At 40.1% G+C, this 25,613-nt stretch overlaps 2 protein-coding genes across 2 annotated transcripts; one reads left to right on the top strand and one right to left on the bottom strand.

Moving 5' to 3' along the window:
- Positions 1–415: 415 nt before the first annotated feature.
- Positions 416–15,198, bottom strand: ahi1 (Abelson helper integration site 1). Its single transcript, XM_080750125.1, has 26 exons — positions 14,749–15,198; positions 14,512–14,636; positions 13,064–13,623; positions 12,343–12,428; positions 12,062–12,248; positions 11,411–11,603; positions 10,989–11,084; positions 10,695–10,880; positions 9,930–10,082; positions 9,417–9,549; positions 8,357–8,480; positions 7,789–8,018; positions 7,189–7,295; positions 6,987–7,105; positions 6,656–6,786; positions 6,371–6,511; positions 5,891–6,084; positions 4,995–5,040; positions 4,810–4,862; positions 4,418–4,529; positions 2,723–2,781; positions 2,370–2,435; positions 2,121–2,283; positions 1,892–1,953; positions 1,454–1,533; positions 416–1,087 (listed from the first exon to the last, which is right to left on the bottom strand). Exons 1-26 carry the CDS (start codon positions 14,756–14,758, stop codon positions 904–906), a joined length of 3,600 nt encoding a protein of 1,199 aa, XP_080606251.1. The 5' UTR covers positions 14,759–15,198; the 3' UTR covers positions 416–903.
- A 1,110-nt stretch (positions 15,199–16,308) lies between these two features.
- LOC308306104 (uncharacterized protein) lies at positions 16,309–23,873 on the top strand (the record flags this gene model as incomplete). Its single annotated transcript, XM_080751004.1, has 11 exons — positions 16,309–16,522; positions 18,348–18,467; positions 18,711–18,830; positions 20,430–20,549; positions 20,695–20,903; positions 21,346–21,391; positions 21,576–21,709; positions 21,915–22,046; positions 22,271–22,385; positions 22,795–22,920; positions 23,722–23,873. 11 exons carry the CDS (start codon positions 16,309–16,311, stop codon positions 23,871–23,873), a joined length of 1,488 nt encoding a protein of 495 aa, XP_080607130.1.
- Positions 23,874–25,613: the final 1,740 nt, after the last annotated feature.

Below are 25,613 nucleotides of genomic sequence, written 5' to 3'. Positions count from 1 at the left end.
GACAAGACCTTTTCAATACCTCGAAAAGAAAGATTACTGCATCAAAAGTAATCAACAATACTATAAAAAGTGGTTAAATATTGGCCACATTTTCAAATAATATAAGAGGCAAACGTTTAGAGAATAGACGATCTACAAGCTCAACGCCTCTCAGCATGAGGCATTGTGAGCTTGTAGATCTGCAATTTTCTCTATATTCATATGTGGAACAGAATCAAACTAAATGCAATGCCTCAACTCAAATTTGATTATTTTAGGGGATCGTGGTCTGAAAAGGTTGAGAACCACTGGCATAAATGACAAGTTCAAAACATCAATAAGGCCAACAAAACAGTTGCTTTTACAAATCAGGCAAAGATATTAATGACATCAGCAATTGGATTTACAGTAAGGAACTAACAAATCACACTTGGCAACCCATGTGAATTAATTTGAACTTTCTTTCTTAAAATACACCTACATACTTTCATGTGTCTCATCTATTGTCTGTAAAAAAGTTACAAAAAGACAAACTCCATATTAACTATAAAAATAAAAAATATAAAACATGGCAAAATTACAATCCGCAGGATTATACAATTCTCTATCTGACAAAATTACTTTTTACTGTACATGGTTTTATATTCTTTATAAAGTGCAAAACAGAACCAGGATATACTGGCTGGACTGTATAGTATATCGTTGCTGTCGGGCAGAAACTTTGTATCTTCATATTTACATTTTTATGATATAAATTAATGCCCTACTTTGTCGTACAACAGTAAGGAAAATAGCCGATCTACAAGCTGGGGATGCGATTCATGGGCTTGTAGATCCGATTTTGATATTTTTGAAAACGTATTTAACCAAAGTGGACCGTAGCATAGAAGAAACTCAGAGGATAATCATGTGAGGGTTCAAGGTTTAGGTATCGGGTTCAAAGGCTCCATTAGACCGTCCTGTTGGCCTCTTTGGGAGAGGTCTGTCTGTTGATCTCGCTCTCCTCCTGGTGCTCAGTGACCCTGAGGCATCTGGATCTGAAGATGTGGCCTGAGAGGGAGGTGATGGCGGCACTCCAAGCCTTTTCACCTTCTTTTTCCTTTTACCTCTGGTTGAAATCCAAAAGTGAAGGAAGGTTAATAACTAAGTGCCAGGATGTCCTGGGCAAATAAGAAGTTGAAGGGTGCTATTTGATGATGTTTAGAACTCAATATTTCTAAAATAAGCTATTCATTGTCTAGAAATGACAATGTTGTACTTTAGGTCACTTTTAAAAGCAGGTATCTTTATATGGGTAAAGTTCGATGTCTCAATATGGGAGGAAAGGCTTGCCGTTTTCTAATCTGGAAATACATGAGGTCCAAGTTTTTTTTTTCTCTCTGACCTGCCAAATAAGAAAATTGAAGTGCAAATGTGCTGTGATTCAGAATTTACAGACAGAGGCTATCATCAAAGCAACAGCTAAGGGGCTTACTTGTTATCACTCAACTCTGGGTCAGTATCTTGCTCGGAAAGAAACTTCAGTTCACCAGATGCACTAATGGCAGCAGTCACCTTGGAGACAATAACGTGAAAACATGAGAGCATGAAGAAAATGTAGCATGCATCAGACAAGCTCTGATGGTCATATGCATGATGTTGCTAACCCATCCCAATTATCGTTCAGTTATTCATTTTGTTGCAGTAAGTATTTATTTAGAATGCTGCAAAGAAAACCAGTAGACAGAAAAACAAACAAAACAAATATGGTGGAATATAGATACAGTACATAGAGAATGCATACAAACAATGCTACCCACCAATATCTACAGAAAACACCACCATACAACTATTACGTCAATTAATTTACAGTTCTCAGTACCACATTATCCATGCCAAAGGATCAGTTGACTCAATACATTCTATTTCTTACCTTGGTTGGTGTTGATCTCTCAACATTCCCCTCGGACTGAGAAGCCTCATCGTCAAGATCTCCTGCAAAGGACAGAAAATACCTCATCATCTGGGGCCACATCCATAGAGATACATACATACAGCATCCATAGTCTGTCATACAGTATCCACAGATCCATACAGCATAAACAGAGATACATACAGCCCCCAAAGACATACATACAACATCCACATGGTCTGTCACTCACTTTCCCCGGCTACATAAGAAGCTGGGAAATAACCCTGTTGTCCGTTGGCCAGACTTCCAAACCACCAGTTGTCGTTGTCTTTGTACAGCACATGGATGACGTCGCCACGGTTCACGGTCAGTTCGTCGGACCGGTTGGCACTGTAGTCATACAGCGAGACGACCTGAGGGTGAACAAGAGAGAGGTAGAGGATTTTAGTAGCATGTCAGGGTGAAACAGAACGCGTGGGATTAGGCAAATGGTACGTACCGTTTGCTGAACCGTGGTGGGTTCTGTTCCCAGACGGTTGGCTGGGGAAGCATGATCATGGAGGCTCTGATGGGAAAAAAATTAGCACTTGTTAAACCAAGTGGTTTGTATGGTGGAATCACACTGTTCAGTAGATAGTATAGCACCTATGAGAGTGTACAAATGTCAATTTTTGTTAGATTTGTACACTCTCCCAGAGTTACAAATAGATAAATTAACACAGTGTAGCCATACTCCATCCATTAAGATATACAGGACCACATTGAAGGTGTCGTTAAGCATTCTGGGAAATAAGTACGATAATATTAGTAATATTAAAATTGATTAAAATTAAATTGCAATAGCAGCCTTACCGCCTGTTGTCTGAGAGAGGTGGCCCTTTTTAGACGCTGACCAACCGGACTGAAGCCACCTGTAAACACAACAGAAACAACGAGAGAAAAAAAAAAAAAAACAAGACAAACTTTGAACATTCCAGTTGACACGACAACAACAAAAATGTTTGACAGCATTTGCAGTGATCACCTACGGACACTTGTGAATATTACAAGAGGTCCTTCTTTGTCTCTCTCAATGGTGTACATGCTTCTTGAGATGCTAATCCACAATACTGGTGCTAGGAAAAGCTGTTGTGCTTTGTTGGCAGAATTCCCTGTCATCTCTGCATTAGGTGGTCCTAAGCTCATTTGTGTAAGCCTACTAAGACTTTTTAGATTTTCACAAATATTTGACCTTATACCTCAGCATATTAATTTGCACAAACAAACCTCTTGTGAACCATGCTCTATGGCATAATATGATTTAGTGCTAAATGTATAATGTATATGTGCAGATATGTATAATAGAGTGAGATAGCGGTGTAAACTGTCTGTAATGTAGGGGCATTGTCACCTTGAATGAGCGGTTCAGCCAGTAGGCCCATTACCATGCACATCCTTGTTAGTAAGGTATTAACTAAGTTAAAATGCTCTTGCACCAGTACCAGTACCAGTGTAAAGTCATTATAGGCATTTTTTGAATGACTAAAACAGGGAGGTTGTTAATGTCCTTGACATTAACAGTGATTCGGATTTTATGACTATGTTTATATTATTATGGCTGCTAAAATGTGGAACCAGAACAAAATAATAGTACAATAGAGCAGTGAAGGTATGACGTGACTCGCTCATCCCCCGGTTCACGGAAGTAATTTCTCTATGGAAAATAACATTGGGTCATCTTAAAATCGTCTCATATAAGCATTGTGGTCCAAAAATAAACAAACGGTTTGCGCAATATTGTCGGGGAGGTGGCTCTGTATGGTTTATGGTAGTCAGTCACTCATATTTGATAAAGTCTGTTTCTAGCAAAAATATAACTAATTCGGCGACAGTAACATTAGCGTTTTCTCACCATCAGTTGATTCTTCATAATTATCCATATGAGTCAAACCGCTTAGATCATTTGTTTATGTTTGGAACACAGTTCTTATATGACGCGATATAAAAAAAGTCTATGGGAATTCAGAATGGGGAAAAAAAACGTGAACCAGGTAGGATGGGTAAATGACATCAAACATCACTGCTCTATTATGAAGCCTTGAACCATTGAGCACACATGTGCTCAGACAACAGTCTAGTGCTGCATTCTAGTGGCTCCAAAAGCTCCAAAAGGACAGAGTGTGGTCAGCTACATTGCTCACGAGTTGGCATTGAAGTGTTGCTCAAGCCATACTGTAAATGGAAATGGTAGGGTTAAATTTCACAGGGAAACTTAGTTTTTCTTCCTTTCATGGAGTGAAGCAGGAATTGTGGAGAGACAGAGAAAGCAGCGGAAATGGTGAAACAAAAACATGCTTGATTGACACAACTGCGTCATCAGAGAGCAGAAAAAAGTTGAAGCCGGCTCAATGTATATCATGCCTGTCACGCAAGTTTGTAGCTTTATGTTGCTAGCTTACATTGAAAGTGGCTTGCAGCCTGTTGCTTTGTCGCTGCTAGTGTGAACGCAGCCTCGCAGCAAACAATGACTTGGCTGTATTTCCTCAGAGGAAAACAATGCATACTTACGGCTCTGGGTGCCCAGGGATGCCAGGGGGACAAGCGGCTCTGCCACAGAGCCAGAAGAAAGCTGCATCTTGGAGTGAGGAGACAGAAGAGGTAGCAAGGTGCTTGGTCCCATCTGAAGAGGGATGAATCAAGTTACATGGCTGTGTGTATGCATATAAGGATATGAATAATCCTTCAGAAGAACAAAGTCAATCAGACGTGTTAAAAAGTTGAGGTACAAAACTCCACTTAAGTGATTTACCCAAGACACAATTTTATACCGTAGTACCACAAGGGCTGCTTAATTAATAACCTAAGAGGTTCAAGGTTGTGCTTTATTGTTACACTTCGGCCGCCTGGGTGACAGCAGACTTTAAATAGCGGGATAAGATGACAAGATACAAGATACTCACTGTGGCAGTGTCCAAAGTGAGACTCCTCCCTATCTGAGTCATAGCAACTTTGTCTAGACACCAGAAACACAAAGCATATGAGATTGTCTCTTCAGTACTAAGCAAACACATGGTATGTATAAGTCAGCATAATGTGGTCATGACCTTTTCATAGCAAACAGAAGACTCCTGCCTCAAATACATACCTTGTTCATTAAAGTATTCAGGAGTCTGAGAACGTTGACGTGGCTCCTAGAAAGGGTTTGAAAGGGTTCCAAGATTAACAGCATAATAATAATAATACATCAGACTTATATAGCACTTTTCTTGGTACCCAAGTCTGTTGACGAGTTAAATAAGAATTTGGAACTACTCTACGGTCATTGGTTCTTAATGTGGGGTTATTGTTTGCTGCTGTGAATAAAGTTTGGAGCATCAAAAGTGAGTTGTGAGACCCCTTTTTCATTAATACTGTAGGTCCTTACTATTACACTTACTATTTTTATGCATTCGATCATCGATGTATTCGTGTTGATGTATTGAGATTTGGTCTATAGCCCTATTCTGGATTAAGAGCGTCTAAATTGTAAATTGTCCTTTTAGGGGTCCAAGAGGGTCTCCAGCTAAATGATAGATAGTTAGAAGAATAGAAGAACCAAATGGACCCTTCCTTATTATTATAATTACATCCAAAGATTCTTCGCCTTCATTCACTTTTGGTGAATGTAGCGTTGGCCAGGAGTAGTTGATGTCATCAGGTGGTTACCAAAGTCATCGGGTGTTTCGACCCTTAACCACAACACCCTCCCAATGGCGGGTCGGCAGTGGAGGCCAAATCACTGCCCATTTCCCCCTCCTGGCTTCCAGCCATGCTCCTCTCTCCTGCTCCATAACCAGCAAGAGACTCTTTCTGCTGCCTCCCCCATCCTGCGAGCTGCTGTCTTTCTCTCCCTCCCTGTCATCCCAACGGCTGTGAGCATCCTCCACACTGAATGGGCAGGGAATCCTCTACAGCCGACCTCGACTGGGAACAGCCATGCCATCACCAATATATCAGACAACAGTCAAACAAATATTCAGTGGAAGCAAGGTGACTACTCACAAGCATTGAGTCTAGTTTGTCTTTCACACGCTGCATCTTCAATGACATCCTTGCTGCTTGGGTGTACTGATCTATGGAGGAAGAGGCAGAGGTGTCCTGGAACACCATGGCCTCGGATGGGTTCTTGGAGGTTTTGGTATCCGACGAGTTGTTCCCGTTCAGCACTTTCATATTCTGAACCTCCAGCTGGGAGACTGCACAGAATAGGCAAGAATGATTAGGAGAGACAGTAAAGAATCTCATTACAGAGAGAATTACAGTAATAAAAAAGATCATATAAATACCCAAAGGAGCAATGAAAATATATTAAATCAGAGCTCATGGGTGGTAGGTATCTGAAAAACTATTATCATTTAGGTCATCTTACATTAGTGTTCTGACAAAAGAACACCAACGTAAGAAAATTCAAAATAACAGACAGAACAGAACAAATCCGAATCAAACAAAAACGGAATCAATCATCAACAAAAATATGCCAACCTTTGTGGTCGTACAGGTAGATGTGGATGGGCTGGCTCTGACCGAAGGCACAGAAGGCCACCATGTTCTCGTGAGGGTGGAACGCCACGCAGCGGAGCGCAGTGGGGTAACACAGCTCCGAATACACCGCCAACTGGTCACCTGGGAAACCAGACAAGACATCCAGCAGGCTGTATAGCACCCCTCCCTCCCCACGACACACACACACACACACACACGCAATACACACATACGCTGTGTGTAGAATAATGTCAGACCTCTTCAACAAGAGAAGAACATCCTCACCAGTTTCGGCGTTCCAAACGTAGGCCATCCCGTCCTCGCTGCCGGAGAAGATGAAGCTCCCACAAGGAGTGAAGGTACTGTAGATACGCTCTCTGTAGTTTGTGGCACCAGAATACTTCTTCATCGCCAAGCTGTTAAAACAGACAAAATAAATAAAGAACAAAACATGAAACGGATATCCCCACTTTACATACTTGTATTGTAATAAATGATCACATGATACATAGATTATAGGTAGGTGAAGCATTAATACATAAATAACTTAATCAAATAATAATTTGATATACAGTACATGTACTGTATACACACAGCAAAAGTATACAGTATTTACATTCTCAGATCCATCACCCTAAGGACACTGTCTTTGGCATGGATGAGAAGACGTCGTCCATTTGGATGTACCTCCAACATGTTGATGGGAATGCCGCTCAGGTCTCTCTCATCAATTCTCTGAGAGGAGATGACAGGGGAATGTTCAACTTTGCTTATAAGTATAGGAAACAAGACAACACCCGTTTGTTCTTTTCCATTACCTTCTCTATGCACCAGTGACGACATGGCTGCCGCTGCTTGCTCTCACTCAGTGAGGTTTTCCACACAATGATGAGACCGCTGTTGTCTGCCGTGAACATTCTCCGCCCTGAATGAAATTGGAAATGTATTACAAAAATGCGACTTCTCAGAAGATAAACGGATGCTACATAAGAGTTTGTTTCCAAAAGACTATAATCTTACATTCTAAAATGTAGTAAATTCAGTCTATAGATGCAATTTATTTCAACATACTGTAACTGTAACACTTTAATTCCTGTATGAAATAAGCATATCGTCACTGTCGGGCAGAAACTTCATATCTCCAAGTTTCAAATTTGTACGTTTTTCGCTAAGTAAAGCCCTGCTTCACCATACAAGGTTGTCGCACAAAAGTAGTGAAAACAGCAGATCTACAAGCACACAACGCCTCACGGTGCGAGGCGTTGTGTGCTTGTAGATCTGCTGTTTTCACTTGTTTAAATCATTTTTAAAATGATAAATACAAAACAAATGGTTTTGGACATACAAGGTTTCCACCCGACAACGACGATATATTGCCTATGTATGATGTCAACTTTTTATATGCTGCAAAAGCGCACCTTCACAGTCGAAGCAAGCCGTGTTGATGAAACTGCTGTGACCCTCGAACTCCTGGAGCAGCTGGCCGTTGACGTCATGAACATCCAGCCTCCAGACGCGCACCAGACAGTCATAACCCCCTGTCACTACCAGGTTCTTGGCCATGGGGTGGAACTGAGCGCAATACACAAACTTCGGGTGGGGGAGCACCTTCTGAGCTATACCAAGGAGCTCCTCCACATTCCATATTCTATGCCGGAAAGAAGGCAGTAAAACATTATTAACAATAAATACAGTGATATTTATATTATACAAAAAGATGAATAGAGACACAGTTTGAGACAAACATTCAGCAGAGGGAGATATCTACATCTAAAGGCACTACAAGAAGATGATGATCAATACAACAAGGACAAGAGCTCCCTCTAGAGGTACTATGAAAATTATCCATCATAAAAGTCTATGAAAGTCATCCATTATCCAGTTCCAAGATATCATTTGTTTTGACCACTATTACAGTACAAGTGTCTTGTGTTCCAGTGTGTCAATATTACTGATCCATTTAGCTGATATATAGTATTATAGTACCTGACAGTGCCATCAGAGGAAGCAGACAGGAGGCTCCGGTCATCTCTGGACCAGCAGAGATCATATACAATGCTGAGATGTCCATTGAACGCAGCCAAAACCTTGCCAGAGGGAATCTCATAGACTGAAAAAACAACAGGCTTAATTAACACCTTATGATAGATATCTAGATAAATGTAACTATTACTTTGTTTCTAAAGTAACCAGAAGGTCATGTCATTGGCATAGTGCCGTGTCAGGGTTTATATTCTAAGCTTTGGGTCAACTGTAGAGTGAGGCACTCCCTCACCTGTCACCAGAATGTCGTGTCCTGTCATTCAGATTGTTCCTGACTGAAGCCTTACATGGATGTACTCTGATTTACCCCTTCTGCTATTCCTGTAATCCTGCTCTATATAAGTGTGACGGTGCCCAGGGAAAGGAGCGACACTTGCACGTGTGTTGTCTCAGAAGCTCTTGATATGCTGTTAAATAAATATTGTATTCACTATCACTCCACCCTTATGGAAATTCAATTATTATATTAGTACAGTATGATGTTTGAAAAATTCTACAACAACCTTTACTGGGAATGTATTAATGATTAAACATTATTTGTTGATTGTTTTTACAATCATTATCCATATGCTTCATTGCTTCTCTAATCACTCACCTTCCTTCTACAAGTATAGATAAATAATTAGAATATTTTGGTAGAATAAAAAAAAATGCCTGCAAGTTGTTAGTCTTGCTCAGCCTGGGGAAATCTAAATTGAATGTAAGGGATTGAACAACGGTGGAGAAAACCAAACAAACCTACACCCACGTCTTTAAAAATGAATACTGATACCATACAATATAAAGGATGCCATAAAGTCTGTGCATTGCTTCTACAATCCTGTTAGTATTATCCCTAGTGCTGCTCACAAACAGTTTATCAATCATCACAGTTGTAAATTATCTGCTATTTTAGCCACAGAACACATCAGGCTTCATTTAGCTGGGGTTTTCCAAGCGGAGTGATTAGCTAAGCCCTGTGAGGACTAAGAAGGAGCATCAGAGCATGACAAGTTCTGCTTACCTATGACAGGGAAAGCATCTCTGTCAGCGCAGGCAGCAGCCAGTGTCGTGCCGTCGTGAGAGAAACGCACTGTGAAGCATCCCATCTGACCGCCGCGGAACGACAACACAGGCTTGTTGGGAATCCGACAGATCTTTAACATAAAAAGACAAAACAAAACAAGACATTTATGAATTTCACTAAATTATATATATATATATATATATATATATATATATATATATATATATATATATATATATATATATATATATATATATTCAAAAATGTGCACACATTTTCATGATATTTCAAAAATAGCAGAGCTACAAGCTCATAGCACGGTACTATGAGCTTGTAGATCTGCTATTTTTGAATAACTAAGTATACAAATATATAAAATAATGGTTGAAGTGGTTAAAATCTGAACACAGATGCGTTCCAGCCCAGGTCTAAATGTGTTCATTTAAAAACACTGTTAAATGAACAACTACCACAGCAGACCTTCCAGTTAGTAATCTGAGCGCCACCAACCTGTCCAGGCATCCTGCTCCATTTCAGGACAGAGGGTTTGCTGTCTAGAGGCGGTATCAAGCTTCTCCTGGTGACCTCACTCTGGAGTTCACTGTATGAGGTGGTGCCTCTCTCCTCCTGCAGCGCCATCATGGAGCGCATGCAGGGATCCACCTGGGGAACACATGTTAAATCAGCTTCCACATAATACTTACGGTAGCATTGACTGTTTGTTTGGCACTGTATCGATAAGTTGTGCTTTAAGTATTGCTATTTGCTTTTTAAGTATTACTATTACACTTATGAGTGTTGACTGTTTTGCCACTTTATGTATATATTCCTCTTTCTCTTTTTTTGGTGTACCTTGCTCATTTACCGTGTACGCTGTACATTTTCTTTTCATACTTCCCTGTAACATTGTAAATAACCTTAAACTGCTGTGCTGCCTCTGGGTGACTGAGTTTCCCCCTTGGGATAATAAAGGTATCTATCTATTTATCTAGTAGCTCACTAATTGCTTGACATCAGATTTTTATACCACAATGTCTGAAAGGGATGTTACGATAACATTGTAACAACATTGTCAGCTGCAGTGGCCATGTACAGTAGACTTTTATCAAAGAAACCGAGCCATAGTGTTGCATGTTCTTGTTATTAGATGGTGTTTATAATGCTTGCGACAATTTCTGGAACAGTTCAACATATTGTGTGTTTTATGGTATACTCTTAAATCATTAAAGATAATTAGTTAAATAAAGATGTAGTTTTAACAAAAAACAAACTTACATGTTCTGGAAGTTTGATGCCCTTCACGGTAATGTAAAGTGTGGATGCATATCTGCTCCGGGGGTATTTTCTCCACCAGTCTACGACTTCAATAGATTTTGTTAGTTTTTTTGCCCGGGCTGGGGGACAGAATAGCTGGAGCCGAACTTTACTGTCAATGTTGAGCACTCCATTAGTGCCTACAAGCTGAAAGATAAGAGATGAAGATCACATAAGCATTCAAAAAGACAAACTAAGGAAAAACTAAGTGGAAATTATAGTGTTTATTTACAGTGACCAGTCAACATGTTTTACCTTCAGAAATGCCCACGCAATTTTTCTGAATCCTCGTTCATGTTTGTCAACATCAATGTTCGCTCTTGCTTCCTCCATAGTCATGAAATCAATCACCTGTAACAGATTTTTAAAAATATATAAATTCAAATATACTTGCTCAGGCTGTATTTACCATTGCATATAAGTTCATCATTTCCCAAATACATTACCTTTAATTTGTCAAATACATACAATGTGTCATGTGGAGTGTTAGTTAGAGCTTGTGACAATACTGTAAACCTGATTTGAAAAGTTGAACTGCTAGTCATGGCTACAGCAGGACACTGTGGTTGTGCTTGCACTCTGATGTCAATACTGATGCAAAGTAAGTGTGCATGCACAACCTCACAAATCTTACCTGGGTAAGTAAAAGTTGAAGACTTTACCTTACTGAAGCTTACCTCAAAAAAGAGTATAACTCTGGGGCTAGTGTCATCGTCTTGGAGGAAGTAACCAAAGCGCTCATTAAAGATGATCTGCTCTTCCCACTCAGGAACGGTTGATTTGTTCTTTTTGAAGTCAAAGGGTTGTGTCATGATGGGAAGAATATGCTCAACATTTTCCTGCTCATAATAGGAGATGACTGGCCGATGGCTGAAAAGAAGGACAAAGCTTTTCAAGTAATTGGAAACTGCACAGGCAATGGGAAGCAAATGGGGAGCAAACTTTAAGGAGTAGTTACTAGTTCATCCTCAAAATTACTTTTCACGCCATGGAGACTTGAGTTCAATAATATTCTTTGGTTTTTAAGACAATAATTTAATTACAATAACGCCCTTTTCCGGAATCAACGGTGGTAAATTTACTATAATCAAAGATTTCTCTTGGGAATGCGACAATTACAAAACTATATTATTGAACTTGAGTCTCCATGGCGTGAATAATCAATAGAAAAAAAGTATTTGGGGGGTGAACTACTCCTTTAATGCCAGCCAGTGTCTCCTCAATATTTATTCACGAAGGGTGCACTACATCAGCAACAATACTGCCACTGCTGCATAAAATTAAAGAGGAAACCACAAATAACAATAAAGCAGCATGTAGATTCTTACCAGTCCTCTTTCTTCACATACTGTCCAGTGGTTTCATCGATGACATGGACCTTGACCATGGGATGTGATATGAGTAAGTCAGTCTTAAGGCGGTCTGTCCTATGGATGTACACTGCCAGCACCAGGTTCTCATCAAATGTTGGTTTCTTTGGCACATCTGCCTCTGTTTCACTGTCACCCTTGATGACTGAGAATGGGAGAGTAAGTGCTGAAAATCATCCACCTGCTATGTGTTGATATATTTATGCCAAATACTATGATGATAATCAGTTGTACATTACCTTGTTTTCTTTTCGTTTTCTTCTTTCCTTTGGATTCAGCTTTGTTCTCTGCATTAGCATCCTGCTCTACAAGCTCCTCTTCCTCCCTGATGAGCAAAAGAGAGTCAAGTTCCTTTAAACAGTTAACTCCCATTCTGCTGAAAATCTGAGGCTACAACAGGGTTCCCACACATTTGTAACAACGCATTTTCCATAACTTCTCCAAACTATTTTACCCCATGTCCAGACCTACAGTATAGCAATGGTGCAATAATGAGGCTCTTACACATGTGTGCCATCAATGCCCCTCGAGTAGACAGACTCGAGCAAAGGCATCACAAAGAACAGATCTACAAACTAACAACATTATTATGTTTTATTGCATACATTTGGCCAGACGTCTTTCACGTAATGCGAGACATGTTTTGGGTCTTTACAGGACTGAATAACAGTTTATTGAATTTCAAAACATTTCCAGGAATGTTATGACCGTGGGAACCCTGCTACAATAACCAACTGTGACAGAGACAAAAAAAAGGCATGAATTTGGTTAGGCTGCCTATAATCCAGTATTTTCCCTGCCAAGTGTGCCAACAAATAACCAAGTTACAGAGAAATTCTAAAGGAGCTTTCACCAATGTTACAGTAGATAGTAGATACCATAAATATTTGTTTTGATTTTCAGGCTCATAAAGTCCCTCCAACCCACGAGATAAAATCTTGATGAATTTACTTTACGCACCTCATTTCTGACTCTGTGTTGACCGACTTCGTCTTCTTCTTTTTCTTCTTCCCCACATCATTATTCAAAACTATGTCTTGGGAGGCGGTGTTCTTGTCTCCTTTTTTCGTGGACCGTTCCTCCTCCACCTGCGCTATCTGGAGCTGGTATTCACGCAGCAGCTCATCCTCAGCATCCACTGCCACCTGTCTCTCCGATTCACCTTTGTCCTTCCCTTTTCTACTCTTTCTCTTCGATGCTGCTCCAGCTGCATCATCTGGCACGACGGTGACCTCTGACCTGGAAGCGTCAGCGTCCTCCGCGAGGTCATTCTGAAAGTTACCTGGTGTGTCCTCCTGGACAGGGGGTGAAGGAAGTGCCCTCCTGCTCTTCTTCTTGCCCTTAGATGGCTGAGTGTCTTCTGCGTTCCTGCTGACGTCCTTAGCCTTCTCTGCTTTCTCTCTCCCTCTACGCGTGTTGTCGGTGAAGCGAGGGCTGCCCTGCTCATACGTGTTTTGAATGGTAGTCTCATCCTCCTCTGTGTCTTTCTCAACGTTGAGACTGGGTTTCAGAGTCTGGAGCTGAGAAAGGACAAAGACAAAGAAGGATGAGTAGGAGGAATATGGCGTTGTGAGCACTTTTGTTGACTAAAGTGGGGATTCTGCCCAGGAATCTTGTTCTTTGATTTACTTTTTTGATCACCATTGTTTCCATGCTATCCCCAGACAGGTAATTGTCAAGAATACAGCACAAATAGGTAATCTCTTTCTTGCTAGAGATTTCTGTGTCATCAACTTTGACCTTGAAATCGTTTACATTTATCTCACTCAGAGAATGTCTGGTCCCAAAAAGAATGGATTCTGTTTTACCAAGGTGTAGAGACAGTTTGTTATCAGTAAGCCAAGTATGAATTTTGGTGACTTCTGAGCTGAGAGCTTCCTCAGCCTGCAATTTGTTCTCTCCCGAGATCAGGAGTGCTGAGTCATCAGCGAACAGAAACAGTTTGCAGTTACAGGCTGCATTCATGTCGTTAATATAAAGGAGGAACAGTAACGGCCCTAGAAGAATGCTTCCTTGAGGAACCTCTGCAGTTCACCAGGAGGGACAAGGACATGGTTCCGTTGAGGTCAACCATTTGTTCTCTTCCCTCCAGGTAGGATTTCATCCAGTCTACTGATGTGTTATCAAAACCAATCGCCCTTAGTTTATTCAGTAGAATTGAATGGTTTACTGTGTCGAAAGCCTTTTGGAGGTCCAGCATGACCATGCCACAGTATTTGCCCGAGTCTACTTCAGTTTGATGTAGTCTGTCAGGTACAGTAGGCATGTGTCAGTGGAGTGGGATGTTCTGAAGATATGATGTTTTGTGCTATATGGTTATGTGTTGCTTTTTATTGTTGTTTTTTTACAGACTTGTGAGGATAAATATCCCTTCAGGGACAATAAACAATATTATTATGTATTATTACCACAATGCTCTCCTGATGTTCTGAACTTTTCTTTTTCGACTTTTTCTTCTCTGTTGGAGGGTTAGTGTACTTCTTGAGGACCTCATTGAATGTATCCCTGGTCTTTGCACGGGCTTCACTCACACCTGCAGAAAGAAAGCCTTCAGTAAACACCATGAGCTGACATGTGGCTTGTACATTATTCTGCAGTTGTGTTTGCATATATGCGTGCGTTTGTTTGTAAAGCTAGGGACTCACCTGCAGGCATTCTCAGGCAACGAAATTAATCTCATTCTGTAGAATATACGACTCATCCAAAGTGACTCTTCCGTTATAAAATACTGAAAAAGAATACTCTCAGCTCAGCTATAAAAGTTAGTATAGAAGATGGCACTACGCCACTCTAAAAGCCAAAAAGTACAAGCATAATTACAGCATGTCGTTTGCCTTGGACAAAATACGGTAACCTTAGTTGAGATTAGCTTTGCTAATGTTTACTCGGGGAACGTTACTTAGCTTGCTAGCTAAATTTGCCGATTATAGTGTGCCAATCCAGGGCAGGCTAACAACATCAAGTATTTATATTTAGCGATAGGCATACACTTTTATGGAAAGGACTAGAATATCGAAAACCCAAAACAAACGATAGCATAATACTTTGAAAGGCAACCTAACCCTACAGTCAGTAAGTTCCTAGCCTGCAGTGATTGGGTTCATCATTTGTGCTCTGCTCTGCTCTCACCAACGACGCCGCGACGGTTTCCATGTCAACAACAAAGCCCTGTGACGTGACGTCAGGCTTCAATGGTACGTAGTTCGTCTCAGTTCGGTGGTTCTCAACCTGTGGGTCGGGACCCCCAGGGGGTCCCCAAATTATTTTGGGGGGGTCCCCAGATGATTAACTCAATGTACAGTGCAACATTTGTTTTATCACTCAACAGTAAACAAACCAACATAAGGTTTAAGCGTATAGAGGGTATCTCTATCTGCACATTTCTAAAGTGACAATTTAAGGACTTTTTAATACCTCTAAAATGGCAAATTAAATATTGGCAAAATTGTCAAATATTAGAGTAGGCTATGAAATTGTGAAAATATCAGATCTTCAGAGATTATCAGGTCAGATCTTCCCCCCAGATCTGATTTTTCACAATAGAACCGTGTTATACACAATGTAATGCCTCAACTCTCAGTGCTTGTCAGGGTGTGGGGGTCCCCAGTTAAAATGTGATTTTTGGGGTGGTCACGTCGCGGCCTTTTGTTTTTCTTTACATATCTACTGCATAGTACTGTGTTCTATTTGTCTGTCATTCAATGTTATATGAGATAGACTACTTCAATGGTTTCCAGTGGAAATAAGCTTAGTCTTTTCATGGATCTCCTTTTAGTAGACCTTGTACCTTTTCCTATGCAAACTTCTAATAAAGTCTTCAATCAATCAATCAATCAATCAATCTTCAATCAATCAATCAAAAGGTAGGTAGGTAGCAGTAGGCGTGGTTTACTAGTGCCACTAAAAATCTCCCATTAATTTCCACCCATAGACTTTTACAAAAATATTGATATCAATTAAATTAAGCTTAGAATCAAGCCATCCAGGATCCTGGGGCATCAAAAGTTATGATTCACCAGGATCCTGGATGGCTTGAATGAGCTTAAAAAAATGTTATAAATGTTTTTGTAAAAGTCTATAAATTAAAGCAAACCACGCCCAATGCTATGACATGTAGGCGTGTCTGTCTTTGTGCAGGTGCTCTTGTATTCTTGCCAACAACACACACTTATCGAACATACCGTACATTCATTGTACGGGTAGTCATGGCCTCTGAGCTTTGTGGAAGGTGTGCACAGTTGCTCCGAGCCTTTGTTGCTAATTTCAAGAAATTTTGCACAGACTTTGAACAAAAGATAAGGGACCTGGTCAGAGATCTTTCCCGATGCACCTGTCTGAAGAGAGCAACTTCTCTCAACCGCCAAAGGAAGAAAGAGAAAACTACAGATGAGCTCACGTTATTACATCTCCTGGAAAATGGTATTTACGAGAAGGATTTAGTAGAACATACAGTAGGCCTATATTGTGGGTGTTTCTGTTTTATGTTTAGGTAGGCCTACTTGTTTTCTTTTTCTCTTTTCTTTTTTTATTGATGAGATCTTTGACAAGTAGACTAGCTAATAGGCCTATCTAAAACGTCTTTAGTGTTAACCAGGCTATATTACTAGTTAAAAGAGCATTATTCTTTTAGTTGTTTATTTTGTGTACTTTATTGGGTTAGCCTTGATGACTAGAATAGCTGTAGTGTATACATCTTATTTATTATTGCTAAACATTTACAAAAAAAAAAAAAAAAAAAAAAAACAGTATTAAAATAATAATGTGTAGTTTTACATATGGCAATCCTCAGTCTTGATGGAAAAAGTAAGATTTTCTCAGCTCGAGCTGAGAAAATCTGTCCTACTCGAATGATCATTCGAGTAGGACAGACTGTTCTTGACAATTTGTGCAATTTTTGGAAGTCATTATTCACAATTCTATCTCTTCACAGATCAAGAAACCCCAGCAGTCAGTCAAGAATGTCTGCAAGCACTGAAAAGACTTTCAACCTCAGATGACAGTGAACTACAACAGGCTGCTTCCTTGTTTTACTTACAAGTTAGTCAACAATGTGAGTAGATAGACACATTTGTATGTGAATTCTCACATTCTGCATGTGCTGAGCGGTTGTAAAATGTAACTTATTGTTTGCACCTGAGGTTTCTTAGGCATCATATTACCCATTGTTGTAGTGATGTACTCCTGACGACTGTTGTGACCAGTATTATGCAAATGTATAACTGATTGCTTCTCATAAGGATAGAACATTCTTAGGTTGTGTTTTGGGATGATGTTGTAAACATGAGAGAAAAATAGCCTAATAGATTTACTTTAGTGAAACGTTACAATATGCATTATTATGATAACATTTAAATTAAAATGAATTGTACTGTACAAAAAAAGAGATTACATCTATTCTTACGCAAATGTATCCACACCACATAGGCACATGCAGTCTACCTTTCAGTGGGGGGTGTGGGTTAGTGGCTTCTCTTGCAGATTTGCACTGGGTGATAGTCAGAGGCCTTAGGGTTTTTTCGTGCTAATCAGTCTAAAAGCGCCAAATCTTGCACAGATGTAGCCCAGGCCATGCTCTAATGATTTAGCTAGGGCGCCCGTGTCGGCGACCTTCGGGGTCGCCACAGTGGCCAAATCAAGTTGGGCTCCCATCGACTTTCTATACAGGAGGAAAATACCCAGAAAGATTTTTTTCTGGGTATTTAAGTAGGATGTGAGGGGTCTAACTGGGGGTTTGTTTGATGCTGAATCCATTGCAAGCATTTGTTTTGCACAAAAAACATTCCTTGGGCTACAAATGGCCCCAGAAAACGCCCACAAAACTGTGAAAAGTGATGACTTTTCAGCACTAAACCATCGTTTTCTGGGTCCATTTATAGCACAAGGAATGTTTTTTGTGCAAAACAAATGTTTTCAATGGATTCAGCATCATGACAAACCACAAGTTAGACCCCTCAGATCCTACTTAAATACCCAGGGTATAGAAAGTCGATGGGAGCCCAACTTGATTTGGCTGCTGTGGCGACCCCGAAGGTCGCCAACTCGGGCGCCCTAGCTAAATCATTAGAGCATGCCCTGGGCTACATCTGTGCAAAATTTGGCGCTTTTAGACTGATTAGCACGAAATTACCATTCTATCTCCCTAAAAGACCACCGACTATGAGTCTAATAAACTAAACATGGGAAATGAACCATGACCACCAGCCAAATTCTGATGTAAATGTCCTTATTTCCTTATTTGTTACAGTGGAGTCTCCTCTACCAGTTGCCTTCCTAGAGCCATTGATGGTTTTGCTTTTGTCAAGTGATCTGGATGTGCAAAAGACCACCTCTTTATCCTTGGTCAATGTGTTAGCAAAGAATAATGGTAAGACTATTTCTTTTTTAGCCTATAATGACGTTCCCAAAATAGGGATGCCAGGGTTAAAATGGTTAAAGTCAGCCTGCAGACAGTATCCTTAGTTTAGGGTTGTTTCACCATTTATCCAACCAAGATAAGATGTACATATACACACTTTATATCAGAGGCTGTGGGGTTGTTGTGGGTCTACCCATTTCTGCTGTCAGAATTGAACATTATGTATTTTCTTTGTTGTTGTTTTTTCCCCAGTCTGTAAAGAATTAGTGATAGAGATGGGGATGCTGGTGCCTCTGCTAGAGATGTTCCAGTCTGCAGACCCCACTGTTCAATGTCACGCATGTGCATGTGTTGCTATGCTGGCGTCATCAGGTTTGTATGGACGAGATAATTTTGAGCGGTGGTCACACCGTCTCCTTAGCATGACTGTGTGTGTAGCTATGTGTGTCTGTAGCCAGAGAGGTGCTGTTGAGCAGCCTTGAAATGTACATGCACGCACGCACGCACACACACACACACACACACACACACACACACACACACACACACACACACACACACACACACACACACACACACACACAGCCTTGAAATTAGTGGACACCACCGCTCAGTTCACACTGGTGTGATTTTTTTACTTAAGTAAAACAGGTTATCATATTAAAGTGTTTAAACTTGAGCAAAAATATAAATACATTTGTCCTCACTCCTTAGCTTCTGCCGTGGCCTGAAGACTTGCCTCTTCAGACTCCACCTAAGCCCATAGCACTTACCATAGCACTCGCCTACCCTCAATGACCATACTGTACATGAAAGCTAGATAGCATTCTTAGGTTTTATACTGTATAAAGCTTTTTACTGATTAGCTTGGTCTACCTACATTATTCTTTCTAGATTGATATTTCTATGCAATTGATGTATTACCGTGCTTATTGTATTGAGGTATTTATTACCTTGCTTATTGTAAGTCACTCTGGATTAAGGGAGTCTGCTAAATGCCTAAACTGCCTAAACCTTTTCATACATTTTCCTGACTTGACTATAATGAGACCACTGTCCACCATTCTTGAAAGTGTGTCATTCCATGTACAGTATCTGATTTATGTAAAAGTTACTAACTGCAGCGACAAACTAATTTTAGATAAAAAATAAATAAATAAAATGATATCAAAAGAAGTACAATTATTTCTGCCCACACCCCACTTAAAGGACCACTTTAGTCATTTTCAACCTACAGTATCTTCATATAATTAATTAGTCCTCGTTAATGCTCATTATAAGATTTTTACTCGCTCTGTGTCGAAAAGGAGAGGAGGGCTATTTACCGTTCAGAATTCTCTCTACCAATGACATCATCAGTTGGCAGGTTTGGTCATTTCAAACCTTTACCCATTCAAGAACAATGGCTTCTATTTCAGCATGCTAACAGGAAATCTGTTTCTGCCTGGAATCCCCAACGATTATGTCACTGGTAGTTAAGATTTCTTTATTATTGATAGCCTATAGGACAGGCTGACAGGAAAATTGGGAGAGAGAGATGGGGAGTGACATGCAGCAAAAGGCGTCTGGATCGGGACTCGAACCTGTGATACGCTGTCAGGCTACATTGTAGAGTAGGTGCCCGGACTGCTACGCCAGCAATCTGGGCTGGTAGGCAGGTTTCTAAAATGTCCATAGCCCTCCAATGAGACGCAGAGTGAGTAAACTTAAAAATTGTGTCATCTTATAAAGATACATTACTAGTAAAGACCAATTATATTAATAAGATATGCTTGAATACGGTGACCTATTAAGGATGTTAATTCATTTAGGGATTTTCTTTTCTAAATGCTCAACAGATATAGTGACAGCCAAACTTTTATATAATAATTGATAATTTCCTGCCTTAAACAATGGAACATGACAGACTGTACCTGTATATCAGACAGTTGAGAGCATGTGTAATGTGCTTTTATGTGTTTCTTTATACAGAATCAAACAGGGAGGCCATTGTGTCTGACGGAGTGATCTCATTGCTGGTTTTAGCAAAGTCCTATGACTCTCGAGTACAACAAAATGCAGTTTGGGCCCTGTTAAATCTCACACAATCAGGTGGGTACTAGCCTGGGTTTAATGTGTGTTGGACACAACAAGCTAAACAAGTGTCATGCCATATATGTTCTTTTTTTTGTGTGTACAATATTCAAATACATAGAAATTGATTTTTTACCCAGTGATGTGTCTTCCCTTTTTCCAGTCTGGTCTATGAGGGTCTTATGTCAAGCAGGGGCTATTCCTGTCTTGGTGCTTCTATTGCAGTCCTCAGATTGGGAGGTTCAGTTTTACAGCTGCTCTGCTTTGTGCAACATCGCTGTGGTCCAGGAGCATCATTCCAAGTTACTGGGCATCGGGGATCGTTTTCTCTTGAAGTCCCTGTTGACTCTCATGTCCTCTTCCGTGCAAAAGGTAATACTCAACTTTACCAACATTAGTTAAGAGATGGCATAGAGACTCAATGCACAGACTTTCTCTCTCAATATGTAAGTTCAAGTTTGGCCAGGTGGCGGCAGTGGGCGGGAGTGTGTTGTTTGTGTGTGACCAACCATAATATGATCTGGCGGGTGTGCAGATCATAGGACGCAGACACATAGTACAGCCCAAATACAGACATCTACAAATCAGCATTGTTAGGCAGTGGTTTCTGTTGTGTCTGATGTCACACAGGCCATGTGAGTAGCTCTCCATAGTCAGGTTGTCTTTAAATATTGAATCTTATAATTAAAGAAGATATGTGTTTGCACTGTGCCGTGGTCCAGAGCTCCTACCAAATGACCCGATTGTTACAATAGTTAATCCTGACACAAACTGAGTAAATATGTGATCATAAACTGTTTTATTCCATTTACAGAATTCATCCCAAGCATGCAGGTGCCTTCAAATCCTTTCTGAGAATGGTAATCATAATGTGTCAATTATATTCATTTGATTGTTTTTTTTTGTGTGTGTGGGAGCGTTAAGAAGAGTAGACCAAGAATTGCTTTTGTTTATTTGTATTGAAATGGACAGTAAGAAAAAAAGTGGATACAGATTTACATTTACTGTAATTTACAGAGATGTATGTTTTGTTTTTATTTGTAGTTCTGATTCAAGGACAGCTGATGGAGCTTGACTGTGTGCTGCCACTCAAGGCTGTACTGTGTTCTTCTAGTCCTGCATGGGCAGAGTCAGCAATAACACTGCTGTCTACACTGTCTGCAAACCCACAAAACAATGTAAAACTTCATATGATAGATCATAAGTGTTTTTATTGCTTTTTCATGAGAATGTTATGTTGATGAGTATCCATTAGTTTGGATGCAGTCATCAAATAATAAACAACACTGCACAAAACATGGTACACCACAGAATTATAACACCACGTACCACAAAGTCACATTGAAGCACAAGGCGTAATTATGGTTATTATTTCAATTTCAGGAGGCCCTGTTGAGTGAGGGCATTTTGGATGTGGTCGGCCAGTTGCTCCATCATCAAAGATTCAGCTCAGTTATCATCACTAACAGCTCTACCACAATCACCAACTTGTGTAGGACCAGCACAGGCCAACAGGTCAGGCTAGTGCTGCTATCCAATCACAGTTTTAAAGATCTCATTAGTGTGCAATTGTGTACATACTTCTTGTGGTGGTGGTTGTGCTCTTGATCACTTTGTATCCTTGCTTGTGCCTTTCATCAAATATTGTTGGCCAGAGCAGGGTCACACCGAGTTGCATCTTTGGACACTAAACTTCAGACTTTTGAAGAAAAAGTAACATCTTTGTCATTGATATTCAGGCTGTGACGGAAACCCAGTGTTTATCGGGACTACTCCAGGTTCTTGTGTCTCCTGTTCCCTCAGAGGAGACTTTGCTGTGCGTGGCATCATGCCTGCATCATCTGATGTCCCGGGGTGAGTGTTCTGGGTGTGTGAATTTGACTGTCTCGCCGTCTTATGAATGTTGGTTTTGGAACTGTTTCCTGTGTTCCACTGTCTGTAGCCTTTAGGCAAGTTTGAAATTGATAATATGCTGCATTGTTCACTAATTTACTGAATTACGTGACCTGTGTTTCATTTCACAATTTCAGATACACTTCAGTCTCATTTATCAAAAACAATAACGTCGGAACAAGTTTCAGCACTGGTGAAGTTGTCGGGACAAATGGGAAATCACCAGTTGTCATACACTGCTGCTGCCATCATAAGCAAACTAGAAATGAATGGTAATGGGATTGCAGATAGAAAGCAGACTCCAAAAGTATTTCGATTTTTTTCGATTTATATTTCATTCACCATGTTTAAACTGGAACACTTTATTTAGGGGAAGTCATCCAGTTGCTGAGACCTCACTACGCTGCTGCCTCAGAATACCTGTCAATGTTCCTGAAAAACGAGGAAGTGAGATTCCAGCAACTTGGCATAACAACTATATACAACCTCAACAAAGGTATGTATTTGTTTTGTAACTGTTACTACACATACAATAGTGTACATGTTTAGCTGTTGCGAGAGAGACATAAGATGACAGAAAAGGGTTAAGGTTTTCTAACATTTAGAATTTATATTTGGGGGGGCACTTTCAACAAGCCCTTATTGTTGAGCCACAGAAAATGGGTAAATGGGTGCATTTATATAGCGCCTTTATCCGACCAAGGCGCTTTACAATGATTGTGCAATACATTCACACACCGATGGCGGAGGAAACCATGCTCATCGGGAGCAATTAGGGTTCCAGTCAGTGTCTTGCTCAAGGACACTCCGACAGTAACTCTGGGGAGCCTGGGATCAAACTGGGAACCTTCCGGTTGCCAAGCGGCCATTCTACCCGTGAGCCACTGCTGCCCATGGACAGTGGAGAGAGGCAGGAAATGGCAGGAGAGAGAGATGGGGAAGGACATGCTGCAAACAGACTTGGGTTGAATTTAAACTCAGGCCAGTTGTGCAAGTACTGAGCCTTAATGTGGTTGTGGTCTACTAGGTGAGCCACCAGGACATGCTGCAAACATGTGGCATTTTGAAAAAGGATGGTGTCATACTTGTCTGATCCCTGTAATTGTATCTTTGCCTAAGCCAAATCTGAATTAAACCTAATTTATATTTATAAGATGTTGCTTGCTGACAATAACTGATTTTCAAACGGGCATGCAAGAACATCACAGTGGAGTATAAATTAAGCTTTAGTCATTCATATCCAATCGGGAATGATCAGCCTGAAGAGAGTGACATGACATGCCTTGTGACTCTGCAGATGCTGAATTTTCGGTTGTACTGGCTGGCAGTGGGCTGCAGACACAACTTTGGAGGGTCCATGCACAGACAGAGGAGACAAGACGTCTACTGCAGATGATTCAGCTCCCTCCTTCTACATCTTATGACCTTTCTTCTGAGTGCAAATATTGAGAGATAAGTTTAGTATGAATTGTCAGGTATTAATCCTTTTTTAGTTTTTTACATGTACTGTATTGTACATGAATATCTAACTCAATTACAATTCAAAGGTCAGCTGTGTCCTATGAGCAAAAATGCACTAGCCGAACTGATTGAAGGTGCTAAGTTTATGTAGAAAATGTAGCAGTAGTTCTTTAGATACGTTTTTTTAATGTTTATTTTGTGTTTTTCAATGTGTTTAATTTACCTCATATTGTTAAATCCACACATTAACAGCCAAAGGAGACAGGCATGCTGCATAATACCAAGTTTAATTAAATGTTGAATATGCTTTAAGCTTTAAAACAGATTAAGAAGTTTTATACTTGTACAGGTTTTATATTTAATCCATGGACCAGTGTAGAGTAAGGACAAACAGTATAAGTAACAGTTAATATATCACACATACCTTTTTTAATGAATTGCAAACAATATTGTTTTTTATATTTCAATAAATTCATTTAAGCCCTATTGTTCAAGCCTTGCATTGCTTTAAAATGAAAGCACGATTTAAAAGTAAAGCAACAGTCAAGACATTAAAAGCTATAGTGCAATTATTTTCTCTATAATGATGCACAGAAAATGGAAACAAAGTCTTTGGGGAACAAATTCCATAGCAGCTTTGAAAAATCACAACTTCTATATGGAATCAAGGGGGGGAATTGGCAAATTCACACCTTGTCGTATGACTGTGTCTCACCAAAAGATTGCGTTATTTTTGGCGAGCAGCATGGTTGTACGACCAAGTATAAATAAGGCTTCACGCAGGAAGTGAACTATCACTAGCAACCATAACACTTTGTTCAAAATGTAATACTAGTGCAAACAGTTACTACCCAAAAACTACTACCCATAATTCCACAGTGACATAACTGAGGAAGGAAAAGTGCTTCAATAGCAGCATTGTCAAGATATTGTGAACAAGCTCAAGCATATGGCTGATGTACATAGTTGTGTTTACAGAGACAACTCTTGCCACAACTGATATACTACACCTGCCAGTAACCTCTCAGCTGTCTAAATCTACTGTACACAACTTTGCCATTATTAGAGCAAAGACTGGTTGGAACAAGTCTGTGCAAATTGCCGTCGATAACTCATGCTTGTGCCACTGCTAAATCAGATAAAAGTGAAAGAAACACAGACATCATCCTTTAATAGGTCAGGTTTTAGGTGGTAGTGATGTTGACATGCTCTTTAGGAGTGCAGGGCAGAAACATGGTCTTCTTGTAGTCATTCCTGTTTCGCAAAGAGACCACAGCACTGAAATAATGCTTTTAGTGTTGCCTACCTCCAACGTCAGATGACTTCTAAAAGAGAAGGGGGGGGTGGTAAGAGATACAGTACAATTACTTCAATTCAAAAGATGGAGAACCTAGTGATGTTTAACAGATCAGTAGATTAAAGGGTCTTACTAAATTGTAGTTGTAAAATGTAGCTACAGCAGCTCATTCCAAAATCACAAAGTTTTATATGTGGCCAAAATGTACAACAGGAGAGAGAACTCATAGGATAAAGAAGTGAAATCGGAATTGATGAGACAAGAAATATATACACACATTTGGAACTGGAACACTATAAAATTGAAGCTATTAAACGGGTACTCTCTCCTGACTGGATAAAATTGGTGAGACACTTGAAAATAGATTTTCTGTTTTCTAAAGAGTGACATGAGAGACCCATTACTGAACAAACAGAGCTATTTGACACTTA

This window comes from Nannobrachium achirus (genome assembly GCF_963921795.1).
Source record: "Nannobrachium achirus genome assembly, chromosome: 20".
Lineage (NCBI taxonomy): Eukaryota > Metazoa > Chordata > Actinopteri > Myctophiformes > Myctophidae > Nannobrachium > Nannobrachium achirus.
The sequence above is the reverse complement of the archived record's forward strand: the minus strand, read 5'-3'. Positions and strand labels throughout refer to the sequence as shown.

Bases quoted from the DNA above. Each gene is read 5' to 3' on its own strand.
- ahi1 (XM_080750125.1), bottom strand. The intron at 7,106-7,188 runs GTAATGGAAAAG...ATCTCCTCTCAG, and splicing joins GTCACTGGTGCATAGAGAAG to AGAATTGATGAGAGAGACCT. The intron at 2,284-2,369 runs GTACGTACCATT...GTTCACCCTCAG, and splicing joins CCACCACGGTTCAGCAAACG to GTCGTCTCGCTGTATGACTA.